The sequence below is a fragment of the Ranitomeya variabilis genome, chromosome 6 (genome assembly GCF_051348905.1).
Source record: "Ranitomeya variabilis isolate aRanVar5 chromosome 6, aRanVar5.hap1, whole genome shotgun sequence".
Lineage (NCBI taxonomy): Eukaryota > Metazoa > Chordata > Amphibia > Anura > Dendrobatidae > Ranitomeya > Ranitomeya variabilis.
In genome coordinates this window covers 62530645-62551793 of record NC_135237.1, presented here as the reverse complement: position 1 = coordinate 62551793, position 21149 = coordinate 62530645, and the positions used below count along the sequence as shown (strand labels likewise).

Sequence of the window (21149 nt, the reverse complement as noted above, 5' to 3'; positions counted from 1 at the left end):
TTCTTAATTACATTTTGAACTGAGGAAAGGGCAACTTGAAAATGCTTTGCTATCTTCTTATAACCTTCTGCTTTGTGGGCCTCCACCATTTTCAGAGTGCTAGGCAGCTGCTTAGGAGAACCAATGGCTGATTATTTTTGGCACAAGGTTAGAGGCAGCTGGGTTTTAATAAAGCTGGGAAATTTGCATCAACTGGCCTTTCCTAACGATGATAGTGAACAATTCATAACTAGTGATAAGCGAGTATGCTCGTTACTCGAATTTCTCCGAGCATGCTCGGGTTGCTTCCGAGTATTTCAGCGTGCTCAGAGATTTAGTTTATGTTGACGCAGCTGCATGATTTGCAGCTGCTAGACAGCTTGAATACATTTGGGTTAGGCAATCCCCACATGTATTCAAGCTGTCTAGCAGCAGCAAATCATGCAGCTGCGTTGACAAACTAAATCTCCGTGCACGCTGAAATACTCGGGAGACAACCCGGGCATGCTCAGAGAAAATCAAGTAACGAGCATACTCGCTCATTACTAGTCATAACTAGTGTTGAGCATTCCGATACTGCAAATATTGGGTATCGTCCGATATTCGCTGTATCGGAATTCCGATACCGAGTTCTGATATTTTTGTGATATCGGAAATCGGAATCGGAAGTTCCTATAAGTTCCCAGGCATGTGCGGTGCATATGGTTCCCAGGGTCTGGAGGAGAGGAGACTCTCCTTCAGGCCCTGGGATCCATATTCATGTAAAAAATAAAGAATAAAAATAAAAAATATGGATATACTCACCCCTCCGACGGACCCGGACCTCAGCAGTGCAACCGGCAGCCTCCGTTCCTAAGAATGCAGTGAGTGTAGGACCTGCAATGACATCGCGGCTTGTGATTGGTCACATGAGCGGTCACATGAACGGTCACGCGACCAATCACAAGCCGCGACGCCATCGAAGGTCCTTCACTCTGCATTCTTAGGATGCCAGGGGCCGTCCGAGGGTGAGAATATCCATATTTTTTATTTTTATTCTTTATTTTTTACATGAAAAATGGATCCCAGGGCCTGAAGGAGAGTTTCCTCTCCTTCAGACCCTGGGAACCATCCAGGATCACTTCCGATATTTATGTCCCATTGACTTGTATTGGTATCGGGTATCGGTATCGGCGATATCCGATATTTTTTGGATATTGGCCGATCCAATCCAATACCGATACTTTCAAATATCGGAAGGTATCGCTCAACACTAGTCATAACCCTAACAGTCTAATTAAGGTCTGGAAACCTTGGTCAAAGTTATCTAAGCGCACAAAACTCTAAACTTTTGCATCAGCCCATTTTCCTTTTTGTAGTTTATTTGAAAGTGACTATATATATATATATATATATATATATATATATATATATATATATAGATATATATATATATATATATATATATATCTATATATATATACACACTCACCGGCCACTTTATTAGGTACACCTGTCCAACTTCTTGTTAACACTTAATTTCTAATCAGCCAATCACATGGCGGCAACTCACTGCATTTAGGCATGTAGACATGGTCAAGACAATCTCCTGCAGTTCAAACCGAGCATCAGTATGGGGAAGAAAGGTGATTTGAGTGCCTTTGAACGTGGCATGGTTGTTGGTGCCAGAAGGGCTGGTCTGAGTATTTCAGAAACTGCTGATCTACTGGGATTTTCACGCACAACCATCTCTAGGGTTTACAGAGAATGGTCCGAAAAAGAAAAAAAATCCAGTGAGCGGCAGTTCTGTGGGCGGAAATGCCTTGTTGATGCCAGAGGTCAGAGGAGAATGGGCAGACTGGTTCGAGCTGATAGAAAGGCAACAGTGACTCAAATCGCCACCCGTTACAACCAAGGTAGGCCTAAGAGCATCTCTGAACGCACAGTGCGTCGAACTTTGAGGCAGATGGGCTACAGCAGCAGAAGACCACACCGGGTACCACTCCTTTCAGCTAAGAACAGGAAACTGAGGCTACAATTTGTACAAGCTCATCGAAATTGGACAGTAGAAGATTGGAAAAACGTTGCTTGGTCTGATGAGTCTCGATTTCTGCTGCGACATTCGGATGGTAGGGTCAGAATTTGGCGTAAACAACATGAAAGCATGGATCCATCCTGCCTTGTATGGAGCATCTTTGGGATGTGCAGCCGACAAATCTGCGGCAACTGTGTGATGCCATCATGTCAATATGGACCAAAATCTCTGAGGAATGCTTCCAGCACCTTGTTGAATCTATGCCACGAAGAATTGAGGCAGTTCTGAAGGCAAAAGGGGGTCCAACCCGTTACTAGCATGGTGTACCTAATAAAGTGGCCGGTGAGTATATATATACATATATATGTGTGTATATATATATATATATATATATATATATATATATATATATATATTTTTTTTTTTTTTTTTTTTTTTTATTTTTTTTTTTTTGCCTAAAATGTGTCATCTTTAACTTTAGGCCTTTTACAGATAATTTCATCTTCAACTTGCTTAACTGTTAACAATGGCAGTAAATTTGAGCAGCAGTGCCCAAACTTTTACACGAAACTGGACATATATTTATATATACCCACACACATATAGTATATACACATACAGTATATACACATATATACTTTTGGATTATTACATGCTATATAAACCTGTCATTTCTTTTTCTTTTACTCTGCAAAAATAATGAGAAAATTGCACAGTATAATGCACTATGCGGCTTGTTCAGGTGACTAACAGCAATTGGATTGCTGAATGTGATACGTATAAGGCAGCTGTCTGGTATCTAACAAATTATAACCCAATTTATATCCTGGTGTGAGACTGGAATCTGCGTAATGTACTATGAGATTATACGAGGACTTTTATAGGACTTGTACTTCTCATCCTTCCAAAGAGGAACAGCATGTATCTACCGTTATATATTTACAAGAAAATCACAGGCACAAAAAAAAGGCAAAAAACAAGCATGCTAAGGATATACAGCACAAAAGCTTAAAGAGTAACCATCGTTTTAATTTTTATTTAAATTAAATTAATGGTACATCTGAAAATAAGCAACTTTATAATATCAGAGAAATTGTCGTCTTTCTCTGCCAGGACTGATCCTTCATTTTCAAAATTCTAAATTTATTGATAAAATCTGTATTCAGTTATTTTGCTTGCTTTTGTAGTATCATTAATTCCACAGGATTTAAAAGACATTGTCCTCATTGTCCCCATTGGGGCTCACAATCTAAATGGACTATCAGTATGTCTATCCAGGCAGTGACCATGCAGGGTAACAAAAAGTCTTTAAAAGCCAAAAGGAGACAACTTTTATTAAAGAAGATTTATTAAAGGGGTGCTCTCATTTTATTCAAATGTTTTAGTTTGTTAGACAGCATAAACATAAGCAAGTTTGCAATTGACTTGCTTTTTCTGCTGTCAATCTCCTGCACTGCTTTTATCTCACATAGTGTACAGCTGGTTTCCTAGGAGCTTTCAAGTTTTGCAACAAATCTGCACTGAAAAAATGCAGCATAAATGCAAAGTCAGCACACAACCTTATAGTTCAACTAATACTGCTCTGCTACTCACTAGAACTGTCACTCAAGAAGGAGAGTCCGCCCTCCAGAAACCAGTAAGTGAAAGAGAATGGAAAGCGGTGTGCTGCTCAAAAGAAAACTTGAGAAAACCCCTTGAAGACTTTTGCACCATATACAAATGTATGATGCACCAGTATCTTACCCAAGTGCAGCGTGCCCCAGATTAATTAACAGAGCATGTGTTCGGGTACACAGGGGACATAAATCTGTTTTTCTGGTACAAAAACTAGTGTACATTATTAATAAATCTGACCGATGGTATCATAATCCCCCAATAGATGCCATTTTTTATGTATAGATACTGCACAATTGTGACATCTCATGAAAAATATTTGTGCCAAACTATGTACACATACTATAGCTCGTGATGAAAATATCACAAGTAAAACACCTATGGTCCTTATTACCTATGGCCTCGAAAACTGATAACTGACCTCTGAACAAAGCTGCAATCAATTAAACTACTTGTATGCCTTTCCATGTATTATTGTCGGTTAGTTTCACTCCACTTACTCACTGTGCCACTCCATGTATTCACCATGTTATCCAGCTTATTCACCATGTTTACCACGTTACCTCACTTACTCACCATCTTACCCCACTTATTCACCATGTTACCCAATTTTTCACCATGTTACCCCACTTATTCACCATGTTAAACTACTTATTCACCATGTTACCCCAATTTATTCACCATGTTATTCAGCTTATTCACTGTGCTCACCAACTTAACCCACTTACTCACCATCTTACTCCATTTATTCACCATGTTATGCCACTTAGTCACCATGTTCCCCAATTTATTCACCATATTACCAGACTTATTCACTGTGGTGCTCCACTTATTAACCATGATATGCAGCTTATTCACCATGTTCACTAACTTATTCACTGTTACCCAACTATTTATGGTAATAGCTTTACCACCATGTTTTTAGATAAACTGTCTAATCTTGAATAACCTAATTAAAGTTATTATCATAAGTGCAATATATGCAAAATACCTCTAACTAGTCATTTAGGCAGTGCCATCCTAACAGTGTCCAACATGACCGAATCGCTCCTGAAATAGCGGTCACATACTTGGTTGAATCCAGCTGGTACTTAAGGGGAACCCGTCATGTCCCCAAATGCTATTAACCTGTAGATACTGTACATGGTTAATCTGCAGGTTAATAGAGTTACAATGTTGGCCGGCCGCCTTACTGAAAAGGTGGGAACTGGGAGGAAATTAACTATTTCTCCTGGGAGCTGCCAGCTTTCAGTCATAGAGGTGTGGCGGTGCAGCGGTTGTAAGCACACCCCGGCACTTGGACATTTCGTTCTGATGTGTGCCTGTGTTTTAGGAGTGATTCTATGACATTGAACCCTTCATGTGACATAAATTACGCCACTGTGGGCATGATTACAGCCCGGAGTGCATGACTAGTTTCAGGAATAGAACCGGCTAGAAGACTATCAGACCAGCCAGATTACTATCAGAAGGTAATTTGCATGCACCACCCACATGGTTAAAACTTAATTTGTTATTTAGCATTAGTTAGTTTATAAAATAACAGTTATAAGAAAGCTTTGCTATAATGTATATTTTAGGAGGACTTAAGTTTCCTCTTCAACTACTGCAGTTAAAATGTGTTTATAAGCCTTGTCCATACCTTGTAGCTGAGGCAGATAGGCTCCTATTAATTTCGATCTTTTCTTTTCATAACCTTTCTGTGTGATGTCACCTGCCAAAAATAAGTGAAATGGATGAGAAAGGGAACTTATTTTTCATTGCTTCTATTTTTGTGAAATTGCACCAAAGTTACATCAGACATCGGGGAAACACAAGCCAAGAGACGGGTCAGCAGAACACAAGCCACAACAGCCATATCCATTGCCAAAGCAACAAAGACACGAAACACAGTTACTAACAGATATTCCCACCACATGTGTTTCCCAGTAAAATCCAGGGTTTTATTGAAGACCTTGCCTTTCAGTTACATATTTATAGAAAAGACTGTCATAAATTATATTGTCACTGAAAATAGTCATGAATCACACCCGCGTGTGCAGGTTTATGAGATAATACACAACAGGGGACATGTACGAAAACTTTTCTGAAATAACAATTCCAAATGACATCGTTATCATTACATCATTCCATTTAAGTGCGTAAACAGCCATATAAAGCGTATACAAGGCTGTACCATATTTCACAAGTCCATCATGACATTTTACTGCAGCCTGGAGAGTGTGCGCTATTAAACGGTTGTCTGAGTAAGGCTTTGCTAGGTATAATTTTATATTTTCTACCACTCAGTGTCATATACATTAGGCCAAAAAAAGCTTTAACTGACTGAAGAGTAAAAAAATTGTTACGAGTCTTACGAAAAGATGCAGCACTCTTGAAATTGCTAAGATATTGGGAAGTGATCACCGAACCATCAAAAGTTTTATTGCAAAAAGTCAAGAGGATCCCGAAAACATGTTGAGAAAAATAGAGGAACATTGGTTCTTCTCAAACCTTTTTGCAGTCAAAAAGTGACCAGGAAGTGACCAGGAAGACATTATCTATCTACCTGTGTTGTCATATACCAGAGTTGCAGAGGTCCAGAAGTACAAGATGCTCAGTGGTCAGAGACAAAGACTGAAACCAGACCACCATGGAACAGAACACGAAAGGTAAAACGACAATGGGTCAAGAAATCTGAAGACAGATTGTTTCAAAGGTTTTATGGACTGATGAGATGAGAGCGACTCTCGATGGACCAGATGGCTACTATAGTGTGCCCACAGTTGGGGTGCGGCAGGTTACTTTCCCCTGATCTAGAAGTAATCTGTTCACCACTGGACTAAGATCTACACTGATATTCACAGCACATGGATGAAATCCTTCATTTATCAGGATCATATAATTGTGGCAAGTCAAAGTCAAGTTTATTTGTACCAGATTTCTGCAACCGCATCCTCAGCATTGGATCCAATGTCACTCACCCATCTTTCAGTCTAACAATACAACGCTCACACAGCAATCTCAGCCATAAATGCATTCCTTATTATTAATAATGTAGGGCGGCTTTCACCGTACCGCACATTAACGCTCCGTATAGAAGGCCACCGTACGTCACAAGAAATGATGAAAGCCACATGAGGCAACCCTCATATGAACACATTTAGCTCTAAAGTAATTATTGCCTTTACTACATATAAATATATAAAAATTAGGAAGCCTTTGAAGATAGACCTGCATGATGTGAATCAATACATTAACTCTTACCACAAGAGCAATGAAGGAAAATAATAAGTGCAAGAAAGAGGATGAAGACAGGACGATAATGGAAAATAGACGAGCTGGAACATCTAGTTATACATGGGAGTGAAATTTGGGCCTAATGCACTTCCCACCCGAAAGTATCATCACAATGCTATGACAATCGGGCCAAAGACTCAGGTTTGCCAATTTAGAGGTTTTGACACTTAGTGGAATCAATGAGAGCGGAGCCTGGGAGAACGCTGGCACATCTGAAGCCATAACCTCCTGGGACTAGGGAGTCTGACATGGTGAGTATTTAGTGACGAAGTCTATGGACAGGTCTAGATGAACACCGATGGCTGATGTCCCAAGTAGCATCTTTACATAGTGTGCTATCAGGACCTCCATAAAAAGGGACTGGTCACCAAAGATGGCTTCTCACAAACAAGAACATCTTTATTAGGCCCTGTTAAAAATGAGCTGGTAGGGGCAATAGTGCCAACTGACCTGCCTCCTAAAGTGGCAGACAAAGGCACAGCTATAGGTGTGCAGGGGTGGCAATCCGATAATGGCCCTGGTACCTGAGGGTTCAACAGTCCTAAAAAAAATACATTAGTTGGGCCTTGTTTTGCAGTGGGGCCAAGAAGCTTTAAGTTACACCTCTGGGATAAAAATGGCCATCAGAAATGTATCCCAGCCCCGGACATAGAAGCAGGACTGATGTCCACCTGGATTCATGGCTTATATTTATAGAGGGATTAGACGCAATTGTGATCTGTTGGACTAAACAGTTTTGTTCTCCACTCCCAATGACCCCCAAAGATGCGTAATGTAACAGCTAACCTTAGTGCTTGTTCATCACTACACAAATTTGATATAAGGATTATAAGAGTCGTTTTATCGGTTATTCTCACGTTCTCCAATCCAACCAACAAGTCCTGTGCGGACTGAGAATAAGACCAACCATAAACGGATATAATCAGATTGGTTCTCAGGAGGAAGAGGGGAGCAAGCTAAACAAAAATAAATGGGCAAATCTGACAACCCTCTTCTTCCAGGACACATTAGAGAGATGACCAGTCATTACATTAGCACCAACCCAAAGCATCGATAGCTTGCCGATTGTTGGATGTTCCACTCCACCACTCCTGGGACACCCACAGATCTCAAGAGCGGAGCTCCGAAAAGCCTCTTTTTAGTGGAGTGGAGACCACACAGGTAGACCACCGATCCATTTGTTGTCTATGGGACTACCTGAGATTAAGGAGTACATAGCTGGGCTATATCCAGCAATCACGTAGTCAATGAATGAAGTGGTGTCCCGCATGTAGGGACACTGCTGCACTCAAGGCAACATTTCAAGATGCCATTTCAAGGATTGGAGTCCTGATGTATTGGGAATAGCCCTTTAGGTAATTTTCTGATTATCTATATATCTTTTCTTGTTTAGAACAAGTTTTCATGTAAAATTTATTTACAGGGAACCTGCCTGGCTGGAGAACACCATTACCCTGCAGATATAGCATTATTCGGCAGACTAATTGCACTAAGTAGGTGCCCGACCAACCTACTGAAAGTGCGGCACCTGGGAAAAAAATTTACTTAAATCATCCCGGGAGCTGCTGGCTTTTAGCCATACAGGCGTGCCGGCACATAGCTACTTTCAATGATCACAGCACTGAGAACAACAGCTGTAAGCACGCCCCGGAACTTTGATTGACAGCTGGCTCTGTATTGCTACACAGCAAACACAGCATTTACTCTCAGGTGCCGCACTTTCAGTATGGTGTGCGTGCGGGCACCTTCCTAACATTATAACCTAAAGATTAACCCTAATCAATTAAAAAAAAAATAAAATATAGAAATCTTGCAATTTTCACACTGACAACTAGGCCCAATGCTAGACTCACATTTCCCATTCTAAACATGAGACTATTCCGTAGACTCATTATCATCATTAACAAGACTACAATGATAGGTAACACCTCTATATACAGTAGATAAAATAGGATCCACTACTCACAATCGATGATGTCACAGCGCACCTCCTCCCCCTTCCTTCACAATGACCTTTGCCAGACGGTAGTATGCAATGATAAGAAGCTCAAACATAGTCAGTCATGAGTAAGTCTAAGCTGGTAACATCATGTGCCAAAAGGAGGTAGGCCTTATATAACAAGCTTCCCCTTCTTAGAATTTTGGGTCTTGTTTAATGGGTGCACTTAAAGGTGAACCTGTCATGTCCAGAAACACTATTCACCTGTAGACATAAGAGTCAATCTGCAGGCAGGACCGGAGTTAGGAGCAGGCAGACTAGGTATAAGCGTAGGGCCACTGCTCCCACAGAGGCCCCCAGCCAGTGGCGTGCTGTTAATAGTGGTACACTACATGGCCGCAATGGGGCTCAGGAGTCAGGGGTATCCTGGCACCATCTTCAGCCCCCCACATTCAACTGTATCAGCATCATAGATGCAGGACTGTGGGGAGTGTATTATACTATATGGAGGCCTATGGGGAGTGTATTATACTATATGGAGGGCTATGGGGAGTGTATTATACTACATGGAGGGCTATGGTGAGTGTATTACACCACATGGAGGGCTATGGGAAGTGTATTATACTACATGGAGGGCTATGGGAAGTGTATTACAATATATGGAGGGCTATGGGGAGTGTATTATACTATATGGAGGGCTATGGGGAGTGTATTATACTGCATGGAGGGCTATGGGGAGTGTATTGTACTTCATGGAGGGCTATGGGGAGTGTATTATACTACATGGAGGGCTATGGGGAGTATATTATACTACATGGAGGGCTATCGGGAGTGTATTATACTACACAGAGGGCTTTGGGGAGTGTATTATACTACATGGAGGGCTATGGGGAGTGTATTACACTATATGGAGGGCTAAGGGGAGTGTATTATACTACATGGAGAGCTATGGGGAGTGTATTATACTACATGGAGGGCTATGGGGAGTGTGTTATACTACATGGCGGGTTATGGGGAGTGTAATAAACTACATGGAGGGCTATGGGGAGTGTATTACACTATATGGAGGGCTATGGGGAGTGTATTGCACTACATGGAGGGCTATAGGGTATGCATTATACTATGTGGAGGACTATGGGGTGTATTGCACTAAACAAGCAAAATGCTGTCTATTCATTGTTTATGCCAAAACAAAAATCATTGTTCACGGCAGCACATCACCCAATGTAAGCTGCAGATATGCTGCTGATAACATGATATTGTATGGGGATAGATTGATCTATTAGCGATTGTTGTAGCCCCATTATTCATCCTCAGCCGGTGTTAAGAGGCCGGGAAACAAGCAGTGAACAACTTCAATACTGTCGATCACGCTCATTTAGTGGCCTGAACTCAGAGCATGTAAATAACAGACATGTTTCTGTGTGATGGTGCAATATGTTAGCATTTAGGGCCCCACTTTAAACTTTTGTTCAGGGCCCCACTTTGTCGAAAAACAGTCCTGTCTGCAGGTAAAATCCTGTTTAAACCATGTGCAGCCAGCTTATTGGAGCAGCGGCTACAGGGAGAAAATTAAGTTATAGTCTCCCTCTAACTGCCGACTATATACGGGCGGTGCAGGGAGCGTAATCTCTACCTGGCACTTTTATTGACAGCCTGATCTGAACACACACTCCACCCTATAGAGGTCTGTCTGGTGATAGGTTTAAGGTGTTAAATGGATCTTATTTTACTGAAAATATAAAATGTTACAAATATGTAAAATATCAGACAGCAAAAAATAAGTGTTATATTCTGGGTGATCTAACCGTGACTGATATTGTACAGATGGCATATCTGGTTATAAAATAAATTATCACCTTATTGTGCTGACTCCACAGTTATTTATCTAGAAGATACAAGCCTATTACTATACGGTATTGGAGCCTGGGGACGCCCCTGATGGAGGAGTAATTGAAAATCTGCAGGTATGAAACGCATTTCACAGAATAGTGAGATAGAAACACTTTCATCCCGATTTCCTTTAAATAAATCAGTTTATGAAGCAGGTGACACATTTGCACTAAAGATGCCCATCTCACCCGCAGCTCATGCGCTGAATGTAAAAGATTGAGAATTCGGCTGTATAAGACCCATGTATCCATCAGTGTATAATCCATTGTATTTGTTGTGGCAGGTCTGCGAGAGCGTCACATCGACCTGCTGCGACAAATAAGGCGGATTACAGCCTGACGGATAGTTCATCACTGGCCTCATTCTAACTTTACTATTGATTTCAGGCTGCCGAAGAAAATGTGGACATTGGCATTACATTTTAAGAAAATAAATAGAAATAAACTTTTGGATGAGTCAAGAAGGTTACAGAGAAGGATTAACAAAGATACATATATATTACATAATGTTTGCCACCCCCCCAATTATCTCTTTGCCGCGATAGTTATTGTTCCATAAAGCACCCAAATAACTTGAGTACAGGTTTCTTATTATATTGGTGTATATACATTTTTGGGGGGTTAATAAGGTACAGTAAACAGGAGGCTCCAGGTCAGCAAACAAATTGTTTGATCAGATGTGTTTCCTAATTTAATTTGTATGCAAATAAGCTCTGTATAATAAAGAAAAATCGTCCATACACATTAGATGGCTGTCACCCGAACGATGCTTTGACCGATCCATTCAGCAGACAGCCACCTGAGGCATCTCTTCCATTAATGTTCTCTGTGAGACAGTTATAGACAGACATTTCTCACCTCCGGGAGAAGAAAGCATTCGGCAGTCTGAAATCAGACATGCCCATTCGACATCTCCCCCGACAATCAGTTGGCCGATGCCCCATATGCATTAAAGAGTCGGCCAAACTAGTCAGTATCGACGGGTTTGGCCAATATTAGTCTAATGTGTATGGGGTCTTAATGGGAATCTGTCACTTGTTTTTTGCCATTTAATCTAAGAGCAGCATAATGTAGATACAGATACCCTGATTCTAGCGATGTGTCACTTACTGAACTGCTTAGTGTAGTTTTCATATAATCACTGTTTTACCAGGAGGAGATCACTAGAGGACTAGTAAACCTGCCGCCATGTAGTCCTCTATATTCATGAGCCCTGTATAACACTGCCTCCACCGATTGGCAGCTTTCTGTGTACACTGTGCATGGGCAGAAAGCTGCCAATCAGTGGTGTGGACAGGTTATACCAAGCTCTGAATTCAGAGGAATGCTAGATCTGCAGCAAAGAGGGATTTTATCAAAATGACAGCAGGCAATTCAGTGACAAATCGCTGGAATCAGGGTCTCTGCCTCTACATCATGCTGCTCTCATGTGGAGTAGCAAAAACCTGGTGACAAGATTCCAATAAAGTTTCCACATAGCAACACTCCACTGCAGACTTTCTGTATATCCACAGTGGCATATACTGCTGCAAATATCACTGCAAGCACAAAGCTACACGTTTCATTTGCACCTATATTCGCAGCATCAATTCACGTGTTGCGGTTCTGAAACCGCAGGTCTTGTCAATTTGTGCTGCAGATATACTTCACAGCACAATAATAAGAGAAAATAACTTATGGCACTTACCAAGCTGCATAAAAAAAAAATGTATTTGCAAAATAAGTGTACATCACGGGAGAAAGTGATCTGATCTGAGGGCCAGATGAAGCACAAGTTAATGCGAAACGCCTGTCACCCAGTCTCACACCTAATAACTCTCTCCTGTGAAATGAACTTATTTTGGAAATAAAGGAAGGTACTATAAGAAAAAAAGCAAGAAGCAGCAAGTGATGTACTGCAAGAAGCAAATAGGCAGTTGACAACCCACTGTGCAAGCTTGGCCTATAAGTCTATGTATGACAGATAAGGCCTTGAAACACGACAATGGATATTACTCAAACTAGAGACAGTTCTCTTTTCCAGAGCAGGGCCGCTTTCCACACTTTTACCCATGAAATATTGCCTCAGAGACTCCATAAACCTGTTGGATCTCCAAATGAGAACCCAAAAGCTCCTCCGCCCGGAGATCATATAATTGATAAAGAGCTCAGATACAATACCAGACACAGCCAGCACACAAGAAGTCTGAAAAATGCTGACAAATTCACGACATTTATTCAGTTAGACACATTTTAGCTCAGATCAACACTCTGCTCTTGTACTCAGAATATACGGATTGGAATATTCATTCCATTGCTTGTGGTTAAAAGCCCAATTCGACTTAAGAAGTTCATCCGGTGGTGACATTACTCAGACTAGACAAAGAAAAGGCTCGGTGCACGTGTGGGACACAAGCACTGCTCCACAAGTAATGAGAATGCAAACAAACCCCAGTTTTCTTGGCCCCCTCCCAGCCGAGAAAAGAGAAATGCATCCAAAGATTAAACATGCTGGAGCTGTCCAAGAAATCCGCGCAGTGGCTGCATCTTGTCCACTAGTAGGTTAGTCTGTGCAGACGACATCTTTCTCCGATGGATTCCGCCTGGATGGTGTCTGAAAAAGCTCTATAAAAACACCAAAAAGAATAAGCATATGCACAGCAATGCCAAAACGACTTGCTGTGCATATGTTCAGTTTTTTTGACCAGGACTATTATATTTTTTTTTTATTATGGCTCTACTAACAGGTGAGTAGTTGCTAACAGAAGCAAGTACCTGTTTTTTCTACCTGGTACCACCCAAGAGCTGTTGCTAATTACCTACCTGTTGTGCCCGGCGCCAATCTCTGCCGGCATAGAGCAGGCAGAGACTACTCCTGTCAGCGATTCTGCAGTTTCAGCTGTTCTACGTCAACAGAGCAGCTCTTCTTCTTCCGGCCTGTGCTGTTAACAGGGCGTGACTGCTAACGTCATGCTGATTGACAGCCAGCTCCCCACAGCTAGGCAGCAGGGAGCCAGCTGTCAATCAGCATGACGTCAGCAGACACAACCCATCAACAGAGCAGAAGAGAAGCCACAGCTTTGTCAATATTATGGCAGAAGAAGCCGTTGAATTGCTAGCAGGAGCCTGTGTAAGTCCGTAACTGCTCTGTGCAGGCAGAGAGCGGCAACAGGCAGGTAGTCAGCAGCTACCCTCATTGAGTCCAACATGGAAAAATTAAGAAATGTAAAATTCCCAGCGGCAGGTACTTTCTTAACATTTTGCCAGTGTTCTCTCATCTTGTCACATTTCAATGTATATTTGCACGGGAAACAGCTGAAATTAAATCTCAGACATCATCATCGTCATCATCATCATCTCATACAAATTAATTTCCCTCTTTTTTTGCAATAAAATGCAGATGATCAATATTCCAAATACATAGACAAAATGAATAAAATTAAATGCTTAAAAATGTCTTCAAAATAGGTGAAAAAAAAACAAAAAATATGCCAAAGAGAGTCTGACCCCTCAAGGTTTGCAGCGTGCAGTCTCAGAATCATCAGAAAGAAAATTTCAAATAAGATGTGGAAGAGGACAGGACATAATTTGGGAGGTCTAGCATAGTCATGATGAAGATATTTCTGTACATTCCCCCCTAATAATTGGGGCTGACTCCTCTTCTGTCATTAATACAATTCTAGGAGCACCCGGCCATCGTGAGGCGTGCGGACCACAATGTCACACCGCTGCCTTACTTATCACAATCTGGTCTTGCGGAATATAATGACATGACACAACCACGGCACAACTATTGTCAAAAATCCAAACTGCTGCATTTTTGGTCATCATAGGCCATAAAGTAAGATTGTGCGACTGCAACCAGTGTTTTGGTTGTAAATGAAGAAAAAATAAGAAAAAAAGCTTTATTCCACTCTGCAGCCGCTATTACACTGGGTGTCCAGCTCAATGTGAAAAATTTGGTCTAAGATCGTCTTTAAGAATTAAAAAATGTCATATCGTAGACAAGGAAACAACCTCCGGGCCCAACAAACTGAACAGAGAGCATGACATGGTTACATATTAATCAGAAAACGAAGAAAAGAGAAAAAACTAATTACAAGGATTAGATACAGAAAAAGATAAAAAATCCCTGTGAAATATTTATTTTTCTCTCTCTTATTTTTAGATCCATATTTCCCCCTAAGAAATAATTTTCTCACAGTTGTTTACTGATGACTCAGGTTTGGCAGCGAGGATTACGGAGAAATAAAGCTGTTTGTGTAGCGTTTCATGAGTCATATTTTATACCGTCTTTACCAATCCAGGCATTTTAGATTGAGTATGGATTTATGCTCTGAGGACCTTTTATTCCGTCTCAGAAAGAGGAAAAGTTACCAATTAAAATGAAAACATGAAATAATCCTCACAAGAAATCTGCAATCTCATGATGACCCATCTGGACACTTTGCAGCGATAGTATTTCTATATATCCTGAAAATATCCCAGAAATGGCTTAAAAACGCTAAAGGTTTCATTCTTAATGAAGCTTCTGCGAACCGTCCTCAGTCTCGTCTGATTAGTTACACGGATGTCCGCGCCTAGAGCCCCCGCTAATCACAATGTTCTCATTAAAGGGGTTCATCAGGACTTCATAATGCCAGCAGAAAATGAGATCAAATTAAAAAAAATAACTATTTAGCTGTTACATTTCTCTGTGGATCCCCCCGCTGCCACTTTGGTGATCTCTTTATTTGGCTGCAGCGATGATGTGTAGTACATCCATATGACCGCTGCAGCCAATCACTGGCTTCAGTTGTGATGCTCACGTGTACAGTATGAAAACTCTAAGGTTAGTGATTGGTTAAATCAAAGAGCCATGAGCATCAGTGGTGGAGCAGAGGGGGATATTTCTCTTTTTATCACATTGTCTGCGGCTATATATTGTGACGGTAACAGTAATGTACTTAGAATGGGAAAGTATGCTACGCCATATGCATTGGGGGTGCAGAGAGTGGCCTTCCTGGCAAAAAAGACTGTCTAATTAAAGCTTATAAGGATTTTTCCATTTCTTAGCTATACCCTTTACCCAGGCACAGTGTGTTTAAAAACCAAAAACAAACAAATTGGGTTTTATTCACCCTCCACAGGTCCAGCACAAATCTCCACCATGGCTCTTTGTGTCTGTTATTATCTGCTGTGCGTATATCCCATAGACAGAGCTGCAGCCAATCAGTGAGCTCATCAACACTTGCAATCTACTTGGGCAGAGCCTGAGCGCAATGACTTGCTGCAAAGTCATCAACAGGACATTATGGAGACACCGGGAGCAACAGCAAGGACTCGGCGCCGGACCCGGGGAGCGTGAGTAAAACTAAGGATTGCGCTAGGGACAGGGATTTTGTGAAAATGGAAAACCTTTTAATTAACAGTGCTATTCTCAAAATTAGTATATCAGAATCTTATTTAAATCCCAAAAGCCACTGCTGCAAGGCAATTGGCTCATCATGATCCATTGTACTAATGATGTGTCTGGTAAGAAGAGAAGCCATGACTGCCATGATGACACTTTTGCAGTGCACACTGGGTACACATTGTGCAATAATGAGCTAGCTAGACAAATGGGTTGAAGCCATATTTAGGATTTGTGCTTATTTTAAAAAGTTGCAAAACAGAAAAGGCAGCTCTTCTTCTTAAGGTTGGCCTAAAAATTGGAGAAACATTCTAGACATAAGTTTTATATTTAAAGGGAACCTGTCAGCAGGATTTTGCTCATAGAACTACAGACAGTGTCAGGTTGGCGTAATTAAACTGATTAAAATGATACCTCGGTTGATGAAATCCGTCTTGTGGTTGCTGTTTAATCTTTATTTTCAGTTTTGAGTAATGATATTCTTTTGCTCTGGGGCAGCCTGTGGGTGGGCATGTGGGCGGAGCTGTGGGTGGGCATGTGGGTGGGGCTGTGGGTGGGGCTTCATGTAGTGCTCTGCTTACATATTCATCTGTATGGCTTATAATAGGTCACTGATCCCTCACTGACCTGCCTCCTATTTTACATATTGCATAGAATAGTGTTGGCTTTGAAAAAAAAAAAAAAAGTAACTTCAGCAAAACGCCATTTTGCTACAACCACACTTTTTTCCTACAACAAAATTGCACCGGCAGCGCTTGCGCAGGAGCATCTATCTCTTGCTAACTGCAGCGAATCCATGTATTTAGCACATCTTTAGGCTCTTAACCTTTACACCACCTCTTAGTTGGCTTACTTCAGACCATTTATTATGACCACGCACCATCCTACTATGCCACACCTTCCTCCAGTTATGTCATGCTCTTCGTCGGCTGAGGACCAGAAAATGCCTAAAAAACTGTGGTGCAAAACAGGTCTGTTAGTTGGCCCTGGCTTCAGTGCAGACAGTGACAGCCTGCATGAGCAGTGAGGGGGCACAAGAAGAGTAGTGGGTGGGCCAGCGGGTTGGCGAACGGGAGGTCAGAAAGCCGCAAAGGCCCGGGGCATGCTGGCAGCTTAGAAACAGAGAGCGGGACAGCAGCATCTGAAGTCACTGATGTCAGACGCAGCCAAGCCCCTCTGCTGCGGCCATACAATGTAAGTAGCTGCGGCTGTGAGTGACCAGGGCCCAGGAAATTAATAAAGCAAAGTAAAGTAATTAGCACAGGCCCCAGCATGGCAGGCCATTTATACAGTGGCTCCACTGTGCTGCCTCACTCAGTCCGGCACCCCCCCTTCGCTTCTGCTCACCAGGCCCCATACACAAGTAATAGCAGTAATGCCCCGATGATACCCTGCTCCTGAATAGGAGTTTAATCGAAAGAATTGCACATTTTTCCTCTGCTATTCTGCTATGAATACACTGAGAATAAATCAATATGTGCAAGTACTGACGAAAGGTATTGTCTGACGCTGACAGAGCAGGGAATGGCAGAGGAAACATTAATATACTCAGCTCAATCATTCAAGATCAACTACCACAGAACACAAATGTAAGATTTATTAAATTTAAAAAAAAATAACTTTTAGATGGAAGTGTAATGCCTCAGGGTTCTCATTCCTCTCTTATATTTGAAATGCTGAAAAATGGGTGAAACTCTAAACAAACAAAAAGTACTAATATATCGGAAGATTTCATTCTGCACAAAGTTCACTGAAGGCATAGTCAAAGCATAACCACAATGAGACTCTCACAGAAATGCTTAGAGAATATATAAAGTAAGCATAAATATTGAGTTGTAATATCCCTTTAAAGTGAACCTGTCACTTGCTCAAAAAATGTGAGTTAAATATCTTCTAAAAATCCCTGAGCTCCCCCGACTCTGTCACGCCTTTCCAATGCGTCGCTCTATTGCATTCACATTTGTTTCCTCTGGAGCTCAGTACGTGAACTCTCTGTTTTGCAGACCAATCAGGTGTTTCTTCAGAGTCTTCGATGGGGTGTGCACTATCACCCCTCCCAGACACCTGCCAATCACAGCAGATGATCTAGCACTATATCAGTCTCCGATGCTGCTGAGCTCTAATTGGCATTGTCTGGGAGGGATGAGACGCACATTCTAAGAGAAGACTCTGAAGAAGTGCACATTCTAAGAGAAGACTCTGAAGACGTGCACATTCTAAGAGAAGACTCTGAAGAAGTGCACATTCTAAGAGAAGAATCTGAAGAAGGGCACATTCTAAGAGAAGACTCTGAAGAAACTCACAGTTGGACTCCAAAGTGGTGTTTTCGCATAGTGCGCTCCAGAATAAACCAATTTCAATATCTTTGCAATGGAGCGATGCAGCGCAAAATGTAGTAGAGCATGGGAATTCAAGGATGATTTTTACAAGGAATTAAATTTTTTTAGCAAGTGACAGGTCCTATCATTTGTAAACCCTCCGACAAAAACATATATTTAATAGGTATGCATTAAAAATATTAGACTGACAAAACATAGATAAGACACCAAATCCAGAAATTAGGGTACATATAAAGTGGGTATTTAAATTGTTTAAGCCCTGTGACAAATCCAGGCATACAAAGAGGGCACTAACTCACCCTAAGATTTTACTCTAAAGTCTGATACTGCCTAGCCACAGAGGTTGGCTCCCTAATGAAATGTTGATGCTGGCACTTCCACTCCTCGATGGCTATCCCCGAGATGTCCTACACTAAAAGCTCTGTATATTGATATGGACATTAACACCACAATAAGGCCTGTATTCAAAGTCCATTCAGGGTTACATGTTTAAAGATAATAAAGATTAAAGGCAGATTAGGACACAACCATAAAGAATGATACTTATCGGCACATCTCCTAAGCAGCTGCCTCTTTAAAAGTGTACCTGTCCCTTCATGCAAAGCCAAAACTGCTTTTGGTGCCAAAACAAGTCCAGTATGTTCAGGAACTGTCTTGATTATCATGTTCTGTAACTTTCTATAATCTCTTTTTGAGTGGGACATTCCTGTAAATAAGCATTTAATTCCCAGCATGAGTTGCCCCTGATATTGCCTACTACAAAATGAAAGCTTTTTGTAAAATGAAGTTTTACATGCACAAAAGCAGAAGCAGAGAAACACTCAGTCCCATCTTCTGTAACTCTTCTTTTCTGACAGATTACATTGACAACAGGCAGTGGACAGGAAATTAGACAAAAGGAAGCAAACTAGTGAATTGCTTTTGGAGTGATTGTGCAGGGAGGGTAGGACATCATTTTTAGGCTAGGGTAACATAGCCTTAACCCGTAGAAGCGTCACACTAGATGTGATAGGACCATCATCCACTGACTTCCCCGATCCCTTGCACGCAGCTTACATGTCCCGTGTATGGCAATAAAGGACTGATTTTTTTTTTAAATTAGTTTATTAATTCCAGAATAAAACAAACATTACACACATTTGCATTTGTCATTATCAATTATACCATAGAATACAAATAATTGCAGAGTATCATCATATCAAAAGTTTACAGGGGTAATAAACTGTGCATGTTAAATCACTAGTACCTTATAAAATACCTATTGTACAACATTAACTACTTTAACCATCAATAGTAAGTCGCCGAAAGGAAAATCATACATAAATCCTGCTCTGTAAGCGATGCCCCCAAAACCACAAGTCCACCTTCTTGTGTAAGTATCTAGTCAGTGTAGACTATAGGGTATGATAAGAGGAATTCATTCTACCCCAAATCTTTTCGAATTTACCTGGACATCCTCTATTTTGGTACAGTGTTCTTTCATACGGGATAATCGAATTCACCAAATCGATCCAAGCTCTGAGAGACAGGGGAGAACCACCCATCCACCTTAACGCCAGCACCTTCCGTGCCAGAAAGAGCGTCTCTTGAAGAAAGATCCCAGTATAATGATCCCAGGTCTCTGTATCCCACACCCCGAATAAGCAGGTCAATGGCTCAAGTGGGACAGGGATCGACAATAAAGATGTTAGTAATGTCGTCACCTCTTTCCAGTAATGAAGAACTACTGGGCACCTCCAAATCATATGAATAAAATCTGCATCATGTGTATGACACCGTAAGCAATCTGACGAGTGGAGGCGACCCATTTTGAAGAGTCGTGTCAGGGTCAGATAAGTCTGATATATAATATATAACTGGGTCATCCTATTATTAACTGAAGGAGAAACTTTAGTTGGAGATTCCAGAATATCTTCCCATTCCTCTCCCAGTACATCGGGAAGAAGTCCCTCCCACTTCCCTTTGATAGAATTGATGGTAGACCCAACTCCCACGGATAATAAATATGTATATAAAGAGGAAATGAGTCTTTGAGGACCCTGTGATTTGAGGATGCCTATCAAAGGTAAAGATGAGATCGCTTGACCTGTACCCAAATTTCGTATGTGCGATTGGAAAGCTGACCTTAGCTGTAAATAAATGAAGAATTGAGATCTCGTTGCAAGTATTCTGTAGTTGTTCGAAGGATACAAAAACCACCTGGTTATGTATATCGCTCACCGAGAGAACACCACACGAGATCCAAAAATCAGTAGATGGGTGATTCAGTAGCTCTGGGAAACAACTATTGTTCCACAATGGCATTTCGGCTACTATATCTACAAATTTAATAACTCTTTTAATTTGTCTCCATATTAATCTCGCCAGTCGGAGTAAAGGTAGCAGACGAGGAGCACTAACTTTCTCCATCTCCAAGAACCCCAATGGACAATCAATCCGGGCAGAATGAAGTAAATGACTCTCAGAATTAGGTAGGGAGTTATTGGGCATCCATTTGTTTATCGCCTTAGCTTGCCCGGCAAGGTAGTACAAATAAAAGTCTGGCAGGGCCGCCCCACCCCCCTTTTTCGGTCTCTGTAGAGCAGATAACTTAAGTTTGGGCCTGGTCTTCCCCCATATAAAGGTGTGATTAAGGAGTTTAAATTCGCAAAGAAAGACTTGAGTATTGGCGCAGCACTATGTTGAAAGCAGTAATTAAGTTTGGGAAGCAATATCATTTTAA

At 41.3% G+C, this 21149-nt stretch overlaps 1 protein-coding gene and 1 long non-coding RNA gene across 8 annotated transcripts in view; one reads left to right on the top strand and one right to left on the bottom strand.

The window, feature by feature from the left end:
• The window catches only part of LOC143781761 (uncharacterized), a 40799-nt gene extending 29581 nt beyond the window's left edge, over window positions 1–11218 (top strand). Inside the window, exons 1-3 of one of the 2 annotated variants that reach the window (XR_013216805.1) lie at window positions 8900–8990; window positions 10706–10792; window positions 11105–11218. This is a non-coding gene — a long non-coding RNA (uncharacterized LOC143781761). Of the gene's footprint in view, window positions 1–8899; window positions 8991–10705; window positions 10793–11104 lie in introns of those variants that run through there. The other variant, XR_013216806.1, reaches the window with a different exon arrangement.
• Window positions 1–21149, bottom strand: part of DIP2C (disco interacting protein 2 homolog C) — a 467742-nt gene that overhangs the window by 212542 nt on the left and 234051 nt on the right. For 5 of the 6 annotated variants that reach the window (XM_077268558.1, XM_077268561.1, XM_077268555.1 and 2 more), the window contains one exon: window positions 5250–5321. The exons of the other annotated variant lie outside the window; for it this stretch is intronic. In XM_077268558.1, coding sequence (XP_077124673.1) covers window positions 5250–5321 — 72 coding nt within the window. The remainder of the gene's footprint in view (window positions 1–5249; window positions 5322–21149) is intronic. 6 annotated transcript variants of the gene reach the window in all.